The sequence below is a fragment of the Asterias rubens genome, chromosome 12 (assembly GCF_902459465.1).
Source record: "Asterias rubens chromosome 12, eAstRub1.3, whole genome shotgun sequence".
Classification (NCBI taxonomy): Eukaryota; Metazoa; Echinodermata; class Asteroidea; order Forcipulatida; family Asteriidae; genus Asterias; species Asterias rubens.
The window spans coordinates 14,666,982-14,678,707 of NC_047073.1; the positions used below are offsets into that span (position 1 = coordinate 14,666,982).

Genomic DNA, 11,726 nt, shown 5'->3' on the forward strand with positions numbered 1-11,726 from the left:
CTTGGCAGTGTGAGCACTTTATGTAGAACACCATACATAAATTCAGCCTGTAGAAGTTTAAGATCGAACTGGCCTTCTGGGTCATAAGAAAATAGTTAAAAAAAATGATTACACATTTTGCATGACATCAATAGAAAAAAATGAATGAAACGCTCACTGAGCATGATAAAACTCCAATTAGTTTAATTTTTTTCCCATCAAATATGACATTTCATACAGAAATATTTCAATGGATGTTTTCTACTGTCATCATCATTAGACCGTGTAAGATCTATATGTAAATCTGTGATTTAGACGTTTTTTTTTCATTACCAATTCTGCAATGTTCCTTTAACAATGTGTACATCTTCCGGGGTTGTTGCTTAATTATCAGTCGTTAGATTGCTTTGGAAATGAAGTTCCTCAAGACATAAACTTGTATTGAGCTAAATGTAAATGATAAGAAGGAACAGTTCAAAGTTGCATTTGAAAGTAAATCGGACTGATACGCACAATTCAAAATTTATTTTTAAAAGTTCAGGAGCCCGATTTCATAGATTTGCTTAAGCACAAACAGTAGCTAAGCCAACAAAATTATGCTTGCCAGAATAACGTTACCAGCTAAAAAATACCTTATTTACATGTACAATTTTTGACTGGTACCCTGCTTAATTTTTAGCACTTGCACAGTAAGCGAAGAATGGTGTATCGTAAGCGCAGAATTGATCAAATTGTCTTGCCCACGCTGTATGTACAATGTATAAGCAGACATTCATGTACACATCAAGTACATCAACCATTATTGAAATTGTCAAGCATGTCTAGCCCTCCCCCCCCCCCACCAAGATCTAAAGACCGTCTAATTAAATACATGTAGACTCCGCCACAGCACACTGCCTCTGACACTCATGGTGTAGTGTATTATTAACAATATTACGTTCGGCATCCAAAATGTCAATTTTGTTCATTGTACATTGCCATAGTAGCCTAGACGTATACTGTTTTCTCTAATTACCTCGGGCTGGTTTCCTCTGAAGAGCTATTCACATACCTCAGAAAAAGTTAATAAGTGAGGTCGTATAAATATCAAGGACTCAATTTCATTATTTTTGGTTACTTTTACAGTTAGTTATCTGTTCATCAGATGGGTGTATGTTTTAGTCTAATTATACCGTTGGGTTTCATAATGTTGTGGTGTTACTTTAATCCGTGTGTTTTTCCTTGACTTGTCATTACTCATTAGACATGATAGACTTGTTGGTTAAAGGGTTTGGGTACTTTTCGTTTGTTTGACACAAGACACAAACTTCCACACATTTACATTAAACTTACACGGTTTAAAGATAATGATTCCCTTAAAATATTACTTGCTGAGGTACTGTATTTTTTGAGAAACGCGTAAAACAATTTCACACAAACAATTTCACTCTCATGAGACGAAAATTATTTTGGCATGTACAAATGGATTTCTGCGACTCTCCTGGAAACATATTCACTTTTTTTCTCAAAAACTTGATGACTTAAACTTCTACAGATAAATTATATTACAAATATTTTCATTCATAGTGAGTAGGAATTCAGGTCATGGTCAAAAACTTGATCTACAAAAAAACCCTTGAAACTGTTTCGGTGAATCGTGAAGTGAGTTTTATGAAAATGGAAAAGATGCATTGATGATTTCCTGTTTGCTGTAATACCCCAGTCACAACTACATACTAACATGTGATGGGTTTTTAAGTAGTCTGCGATGGGTATCTAGATCTTTTTAGCCAGGGCCTCAGTCACAACTACTAACATGTGATGGGTTTTTAAGTAGTCTGCGATGGGTATCTAGACCTTTTTTAGCCGGGGGCCTCATGGGACTCCTTGTGGCCATCGGCTCAATTTTAGGGAATTGGGCGGGCATCAAGTTACTTTTACCTCTGACTTTAAACATGGTGTGGCATTTCTCATCGCAAACTGAACGCTAATCAATCGGTCAATGCCTTGCTAATGTCTGGCAGGGCATCGCACACATTGGACGGGCGCTGCCGGGCCAACAGTAGGTTAAAAGTTTACACAGAACTTATCACACCTAGGCAGGACATCAGGCGAGTGCCTGCCATACACCGGTCGATTAACGGCAAAGAAATTTCCATTGTGGCAGTGTGTGGGACACTTTTAATTGTAACTGTTAATAATAATTCTGATTGTTCTTTCTTGTTCTGTTACAGCACTCGAGGAATATCATCCACCGTGATCTGAAAGCTGAGAATGTCTTCTATGCGGCCAACGGACTGGTGAAGGTTGGAGACTTTGGTTTCAGCACGACTTTCAAGCAGAGCGAAATGCTGAACACGTTTTGTGGCTCCCCACCGTACGCCGCCCCAGAACTCTTCAAAGATGAACACTACGTCGGGCCCCCGGTGGACATATGGGCCATCGGGATCATGTTGTACTTCATGGTGGCTGGAGTAATGCCATTCCGTGCTGACACGGTCGCCAAACTCAAGAAGTGCATTCTGGATGGGCAGTTCACGATTCCGTCATTTGTTTCCAATCACTGTCAGGGGTTGATACGCAGCGCCCTCAAGCACAGTGCGCCGGAGCGTATCTCTATCGATGGGATTAAGAACGCGACCTGGCTACGCAGCCAGGAGTTCCCTGCTGCGCATCAATCCTACCATCTCATCCCGTGTTTCGATAAAGAGACAGCCACCTCCGAGGAGAAGGAGGTCCTCTCGCAGCTGAGCCATCTCGGCGTCACGGACGAACATTTGGAAACGACCAAGGACAGAGACGCTAGGAGTAGCATAACGGGGACATATCGTATCATGCTTCATCGGATACAGAAGAAGAACACAGAACCAATCATATCCACCTCCCAAGCCTCTAATGGCCAGAACCCGCCCTCGAAGAAGAAAAGCCGAGACAGTAAAAGGATTAAGAATAAACCATCCAAGCTCTGTATTATATTGTAATGATAGAAGAAACACTTTTTTTTTTATATGTATATATAGGGTTGTCGTGTGTGAATATAACATTTTGTCTATTTCAAGAAGTTATCACTTAAACAAGCTTTGCGTGCGTGATCGCTCAGGTGTGTCATTACCTCCCGCTTATCACCAGAGGCACTCATGTGTGATAATCGCTCAATGCATCAGTGGATACAGCCTCTTCTCGGGCCAAGAGTAAATGACGGTTTTACAGCGTTACTGGGAAAGTCTTTTATCTATTTGGCCTTTAAGTGTTAGCTTCAGATCCATCTTAGTCCCAACTTGCAATGAATGATTGAAAAATTACCCAAGATCTTAAAATTGCCCACGAGTAGATTATTGGGGGCAGGGCAATTGCTTTGTACGTGTGTACAAAAAATAAGCACAGACTCCATCAAAACACATTTAGGCGAATGATCATTACGTAATTGCTTGTCACAATTTGCACTGTTGTATATCCTTCTATTAGTGAGATTTTGGGCATAACAAACTGAGGGATGAAACATGTCTGGAATTTCATCTTGAGAAGGCAAGGCCATCGTTTTGGAAAGGGCACTTCCATCGGAAAATCTGCAAGTCATTGTGAACACTTTTGATGGTGCACGAAGGCCAAGACCAGGGGCAATGGATGCCCTTGCCTCTGTGTGATTCCAGGTCTGATGAAAGTTCCAAAGGGGTCACAGATTTGTTTCTGCATATTGTTGCAGGGCAAAGGATCGGAATGCTCCAGGGTATTTGAACTCTAGGGACTATGCAATTTCAACCGTGTTTTGCATTTCAACAAAGTCCACATAACAGATAAAGCTGAGTTGTACTAGTCTCAAAATGGCAGTGGTGTAAAAAAAACCATTTGATATTTTATCTTCCCTTTAACTGTGACTTCAGGACTGGCTAGCTAAGACTCTGGCTTTCACCTTGAAGCCTTGTGTACAAGTGTATGGTTTCAAAATGGCTACCCAAGCCTTCAGGCCCTGGGAGGCCTGTATGCTTCATTTTTGAAAGGGCAAAAAGGCACCAAGGCATGTTCTCCTTGGTAAAGGGCAGCCTATGAGGAACATGTAAATGTCTACGGTCTAGAGCATTTCAAGGGCACCAAGGCAATGACCAGGTGGCACGTAGGCAATTGCCTTTGTTGCCTCCATGAAGTATCAGGCCTGCAAGCCTTAGCCAATGCTCAAGTATTGAAGGGGAAAAACACAAATTATTAAATTTCTATTAATGGCATCTGCTGAGAACCCCCCGTGGTCTAGAATCCATTCATTGTAAGGAGATCCTCCTGTCATTTTATATGGTGTGGACCTGTGATGTCACACTGTTTCTCCCTATGTTGCCTTCTTGTTACTTAATTGGAAACCATATCCTGATTTTCTGCGGAATGTGCGCTAATTAAAGGTTTCAATTTCAATGGACGGGGGTGGAAAGGGAAATGAGAAATGGTAATGTAATATGCAATTTAAAAAAATCATCTGCAACTTTTTAGAGGTAATAAATAGGAAACGTGTTCAATAGGTGCATTTTAGAAAAAAGAGGGAAGCCATTATTAACATGACCTCAGCCCAAGCTCAAGCTCATAATTAATCCTTATTTTTGTAAGGAAAATGTACTGTCTCAACACTATTTCCAAAAAATAAATTGGCGCTAAGTTTTTTCTAAGGCCCAGTTTTGTAATGGAGGATAGTAAGTTGCACTTTCAACCTGAATCTCGATTGAACGAAAAGTAAGAAAAAATTGCTGAATAAAGATGAAGGATTAACCTTCTTGACATTTGATTGTAGAACCCCCCCCCCCCCCACCACACACAATGTTTTCTCATCAAATGTATAGCAGGCAGGATGTTCTTCCTACTTACATGCAAATTGCAAGTCTGTATTCCGTTTTGTTTACCCCTTGAAAACAGGAAAAATTGTATTTGTTTTGGTTTTTACACATATACACCGATGTGTGTTAGCACTTTAACCGAGCTCTGTGGACAAAAAATCACAGGCATACTACTCGGGTAGGAACCCAGGACCTTCCCAGTTCTACAGAGCAGTGTCTTACCAACCAGAGAAAAAATAGCCTACAAAGTCCTCTAAAGCCTGTGATGTCCATGTAGTCGGCTCTTTCCTACTTTTCCCCAAGGAGGTAATTTTATGCTTCCCATGTTCAGCGCCCTAGAGCATGTCTACATGATTAGGGCGCTATATAAGTGTTAGTATTATTATTGGTATTATTATTACAGTGACATGATCATTTATTACTACAGAACCGTGTAGGAAGCTATGAATATGTTGGCAATGAAGCAAACGTTTCTGGAATTAGACGCATCAAATCTTTCCAGAATAATAAACAGCTCACAGACAAACGCTCCGTCCAGAATTGCCGCGAGCGGATTCGTTCCCCCCTATTAAGCGTTGCGTACATGTATGTCGAAGAGGTTTGTGATGGAGCATTTTATAGGCAAATGAGTTTGTAGTCAATCGAGTGATTTGCGTATTTAAGTTGACATGTCAGGTCGGTCACAGGCGACTGCCCTTAGGGGGGTCGAGTATTTGAGGCTGGAGAAGGGGTCAAAATTAACAGTGCACACAATGGCTTTTTAGATACTTTCTTTACGTTTCTTTGAGAGCATATAATTTGTAGAAAGTGGTTTGTTATGCTGAGAATGGGAAGCATTCTTTGGTTTTTGACTGACCTCCATGGGAAACAGACTTATAATTTGCACTGTGTTTACAATTTAAAGGACCACAACACTAGAATATTATCTATGGGGTACACTGTATACAAACAAGGGGTTTGTCGGCCTGCAGAGTTTGTGGCATGAGCCAGTTGGGCACGAGTACACCAATAGTAATTTAAAGATATACTGCAAATAACACCGCGTTAATATGGATTAGCTCTGAAGTTTTCCAAAGGTTATTTCTTGCTAAATCCTCAATTGTCTTCACTAATCACTTTAATATAATTCAAGGGTACATTAGATCTATCCTATCGCGCCATCCTCGCTAGGCGTTTTTTTTTAATTTTTAAGTATGAGCAATCGACGATCATTTATTCAGTATTCCTTAGTGCAAGGAATTGTTAATGAGCAAAATAAGTCAGTCCTTTTAATATATTCATGAAAGGATGCACTGATGATGTACACAAACCGGGGATCCTTTCGGTTCAGGGGACTGGATCGAGATCATCGGCTCTTCTTATAATGTAAAGTTCTTCAGTACAGCTGTCCCATATTAAAGGGTTTGGGTACATTTTGTACGACACAAAAAAAATGTCCACAGATTTGCACACGGTTTGAGGATAATGATACTACCTGATGAGGTGCTGTAGTTTTTGAGAAATTAGTAAAACAGTGTCACAAAAATTTTTATCTCAGTGAGGCGGACATTATTTTATCATTTACAACTTACTATGGAGGAAGGAATGGTACCGTACAAGATATTTGCGCGACTCTCCTGTAAACTTTGCTCTGTGATTTTCACTTTTTTCTCTCTCAAAAACTTGACGACCTGTGACTCTGAAACTTCTACAGGTTAATTATATAATATACATCTTTATTCACAGTGAGAATGGATTCATGTCATTGGCCAAAAAGCTTGATCTACAAAAAGTATCAAACCCTTTAAAGATTTGAGCTCCATACACGGTGTCTAAAGGGCCGGTGAATTGAGCGAGGTGGTAAAAAATTTAAGTTGATGAGTGAAGCACAATGTACGTTGGCCTGTAAACTGACAAAAATGCAGCGCTCAAACAAGTTTATGATGATTCTATCTACGCATCCTAATTGTGAGTTCTTTTAAAACAAAGAAGCCAAGGATAAGGCTCATTTAGGATACAAAAGCGTGTTTTTTTATTTTTTTTATTTTTTTCAACGAGGTAAAGTGGTAGTGGCAAAAAAAATAGCAAATTAGCGAGATGGAATAATATTTCTGTGCAAAGGGGTCTTTCCTTATTATAATAAATAGTTTAAACATAATTGTGAAATTGTTCCAACCCACCCTAAATTTTGATTTTTAAGCTTGGACTCAAGGTTTAAAATACTGTATACACTGAAGAGCAAAATAATGCCTCATTAGATGAAGTCAATATTTTAGATCAATTCTCTCACTACTCCAGAGATGTCAATGGCTTTTCCTAGTTTTCAGCATGCACCGAAGTTGAAACAAGAGAAAATTGCCAAACACACAAAATTTAATCTGTTTTTCTGTAATAGCAGTTGTATATTTTGACCCACCCACCCATTATTTTGAAAACAAATTGAAATGTTTAATTTTTATTTGAAAGGCCTCTAATCTGTTTTGTTACTCCTTTTAGGCCCTGTTTTATTTTTTAGAATCAAATCTCCTTAGTACAGAGCTCTGGAAGTGTCAACCAGCTTGATGAGATTCTGAGATAATTTACTAGAGGATGATTAGACCATAAATGTAAGATGGCATTGGCAACATCCCATATCTTGAGATGACGCAACATGAAAGGTAGAATGTCGTCTACCAGATATATTTGATCTCAGGATAATGACATCCTAATAGTAGGATGTTGTTTTCCCAAGAGAATTTATTTTTGGTTCTCGATATTTTTAGGATGTTGCAGGAAGTCGACTTCATACTTTAATAATGTCGTCAACTCTAAATACTTTATCTACGGAAGTTGACTTTCTACTTTCAAGATGCGACAATTTCGCTAAAGAAGACATCTTACTTTAAGATCAGGTACACCCCTAAGTACCAACGTCCATATGTTTTGACACCCCTATGTTCCCACACCCCTAGTGTATTTTTCTAATCTTAACTTTAACCCTTACCCAAACCCTAGTGTTTAGAACAAAAGGTTGTTGGATCAAAGGGCAGTCACCTTAAGATCGTCTTGAGATAAATCATATTTGGGTGTCCCCATCTTACATGTACCTTTATGATGTCACCATCATGCAGTAAATAATCTCAGATTCTCAACTTTCAGAGCTCCGTAACCTTTCCAATGTGCAGTTAAGTCTTTAAATGCACTGGACACTATTGGTAATGTTACTCAACAATTGGTAACGAGCAATGGAGAGCTGTTTATAGAATAAACACTCTGAGAAATGGCTCCATCTGAAGTAACGTAGTTTTTGAGAAAGAATTTTTTTCTCACTCGAATATTAAAATACTTCAGGCATGAAGCCTTTTTTTAGGCATCTGAACACACACAAATTTGTGCAACAAGGGTGTTTTTTCTTTCATTGTTCTATTGCAACTTCGATGACCAATTGAGTCAAAATGCTCACAGATTTATTATTTTATGCATATGTTCGGATATACCAAGTGAGGATACTGGACAAATACCAAAGGTGTTCAGTGCTTTTAACAATGGACAAGTTTAAGTGAATGTATGAAGACATCCTCCAAAGGGATGGGTTAGAATTGTTTTTGTTTATTTTACTAGCAGGTGTAACTCCAGTTGTAACTTTTCACTTTATTAATGCAGTGCATAAATGCACAAATATTATTCATGCACAAATATTTTAAGGAGACGAGTGGAACTGTATATTCTTTGTGAATGACTATTTTTACGAAGAGAAAAAAAAAACCATTGTAAGTACAAATTTATATATTTTAGTGAATTCCATCCATAAATATTACAAAAGATTTCTGTGTATTAATAATCGTTATTTGTTTGTTTTTAAGATTTATGACGCTGCAACCAGACATAATATCCCAACTATAGTATAGTTAACCACATCTAACTTACTTGTATCATTCAGTTTTTCAACCAAAGCGAATAAAGGGCACACATTCTTTTGAATGGGTCTTGTTATGCTGAGTGCACAATTTTTACAGATTTGTATTTTCATTTCTGTCTAATGTGAGATTTTGGTATGGTTTCAGCAAGTCTTTGTGCAAGACCTCCTTAGTTCCCCTCAAGAGGGCGCTATCATGCAGAAACCTCTCTTTACACCACAAAGCGCCACCGTGAGATGTTGTAAGCTATTCATGGATGACATGGGCCCAATTTCATAAAGTCTGTAATGACCTTGACCCAATTTCATGGTTATGCTTAACGAAAGCGGCGCTTACGGAATAAGGGAATTCTGTGCTATTGGCAAGCGTATTTCACACGTTAGCGGCAAACTTTGGCTTCTGCTTGTGCGTACTTCACGTTACCAAGCATTCTACACTTACAAGGCTAGTGCAGAAATTTGGCGCTTGCACGTAAGCGGGGAATCAAGGTCGTAAGCGCAGAATTCGGTGGTAAGCAGAGCCATGAAACTGGGCCCTTATCTTGTCTATTAGGGACAACAACAAAGCTTTTAGGAGTAGGCTGTTATGTAGAACTGCCTTTAGGGATTTCCAAGTTTGTGATTACTATTTAGGTGAATGATGACGTTTTTATTCTGGATGAATTTTTGAAATAAATTATTGACTGGTAAAAAGAATAAGGTTTATGGAGTACATTTTGTCAACTCAGGAAGATCATAGAGAAAGGAGCCATGTTTTTATCGGCTGATTTCACTCTTTAGTGTGTGCCAAATAAAACTAAAAATACTGTATGAATATTCATCACAAAAAAAACAGTTTCCTCTCTCTTTTCTAAATTGTTCAGGTTGCATGTCTGACCATTTTTGCATTGCAGAAACAGGTTACCAGCCAGCCAACTTACTGTACAAGGTGTGACTGGTTCCCTTCTATGTTTTTTCTCTGTAGATGAATTCTCAAAATTACGATTGTTAACAGAGGTCAATAAGGTGTGTAAATTGAATGGTGGACAACTTGACGGTTGACCGACTTAACTCGAGACAACTCGACCGTCCAGGCAACTCAATGGTTCAGACAACTCGACTGTGGAATCTGGTTGACTGAGCAAGAGTTATTGAGTTGTTTCTACAGTCGAATTGTCTCGAGTAGAGTCGGTCAATTTGTTTAAATTAATACAAATACAATGGTATTGGACTTTATTTGTGAAAAAACAATGGTTTAAAAAACTAGCCCACGTTGTTGGACTGATGGCTTTCTTTTATCGGAAAGAGAACCATACCGTTCCCATAGGTGGGCTATTTATTTTAGTACCATGAAGGCAGGATAAATAAATATTGGATTTAAGATCTAAAAACCTGGTTGCTAAGTTTATTATTGTTTGTAGAATGTCATTCACAATGTGTCAATACCCCCTTTTCACCAGCTTTGAGAAAAGATGCTTAAATAAGGTTCAATTCTTTACTAATATTGGGTTCAGCCATGCAAAATATAGGCCCTACACCCGGGGATGAACGCATACCGTAATGAAACATGTCACCAATACTCTATCTAAACTATAAACCACAAGGAAAACTGCATAAATGTTGAGACACACCAGATGAGAAGACTGGTCTTTGACCATTACCAATAGTGTCCGGTGTCTTTAATGGTATGGCATCTGGTACAAGTCATAACTATGAATTATACATTTCGTTTTTCGATTTAATCAAGTCATTTAGTACAAGCCATAACTTTATCGCATAATGGCTCAGAACAAGTCTTCTTTATATATTTATAAATATAAGGCACAGGCACCACATTTTGAACGTCTCAGCTCTTTCTTAAAGATGCTCTTTCTTAAAGATGCTTTGTCAGATTTTTGGCCGATGTGGCCCAAACATTTTGATTTAAAATTCAATAGTTATTTTGATGGGGGTCGAGAAAGTTACAAGCTTTCATTTGAGCCATTGCTTGAAAAAGTCCGCCAATTATTAGTAGCAGTGAAATCAGTGATATATCACGTGACCAATTCGTATGTGTTTTATGAGAAACGTAAAAAAAAAATCATGGTTCCTGGCCATTAAAAGTAAAAGTTAAATTTTGTTTCGTTAGAGCGGGTGATACTCTTTGAAATACCATTCACTCAAAACAATTTTTTTTATCGTTTGGGGCCAAAAATCTGACGTAGCATCTTTAAATTGGATCACCCATCGCGATGACGCATCGACATTCAATCACGTTGGTAACTTTCTGTTGATAAAACACGTAAGAATGTTTCGTCCCTTTATAAGCCAAATGTTCATTATTCGTTTTGAGTTTCATACACGGGAATCCTTCAGGGGGGTTCAAACCATCCGCTCGCTCTAAACGAACGTTATTCAAGCCACAAATACAGCAATTATGTTACATGAAACGGCTGGAACTTTTTGACCCCGGGGAATGGACGAATCCCTGGCGAGTCTCGCCAATTCATACCCCGAACTCTGAGGCAACAATTTATGGGACTCGTTACGATGGCAACAAATCGCAGATAACCAACTCATCCATCTGACATTTCGCCCTACAACCATTTCACGCGTGTATAAAATACACGCTGGGCTGCACGCGTAATAAACTTGATTCGCATATTAGCAAGCCATGACCAATCAATGACGGCGTACTGCAGGTAAAAGTACAAAGCCCTCCATAACCCCGCTGCTGAGTGGCCTAATAAGGTCACACGGTGGCCTCTGATTAGCTAAGCGACGGTAATGGCGAATTAACGATCGGATAATGCGCGGGAAACTTGGGAAAATCAAAGGTGAACTTTTCACCATGACGTTTTTTTAGGACTTAAGGATGTGGAAGATTTACACGATTTTATTCGAGGCTGTGATGCTTCCAGGACGATTTCGAATCACCAGGGGAGAAATTTGTTCAATGCTACGAGTGGATTTATCGAGATGCAGGACTATACAAATCAAAACTGAGTGAATGACAAGCGTTAATAATAACAAATTGCCTCGGGCGAAAGGCTCTAAACGTAATCTTCACTGGCGAATCGTGGCTAGTAATAGGCGAATCGTGGCTATTAATAGGGGTGCTG

General features: G+C 38.9%; 1 protein-coding gene across 1 annotated transcript in view; it reads left to right on the forward strand.

Moving 5' to 3' along the window:
• Window positions 1–4,003, forward strand: part of LOC117297334 (serine/threonine-protein kinase NIM1-like) — a 38,266-nt gene extending 34,263 nt beyond the window's left edge. The window contains exon 4 of the mRNA XM_033780308.1: window positions 2,193–4,003. Coding sequence (XP_033636199.1) covers window positions 2,193–2,939 — 747 coding nt within the window. The 3' untranslated portion in view covers window positions 2,940–4,003. The remainder of the gene's footprint in view (window positions 1–2,192) is intronic.
• The last annotated feature ends 7,723 nt before the right edge of the window (window positions 4,004–11,726 follow it).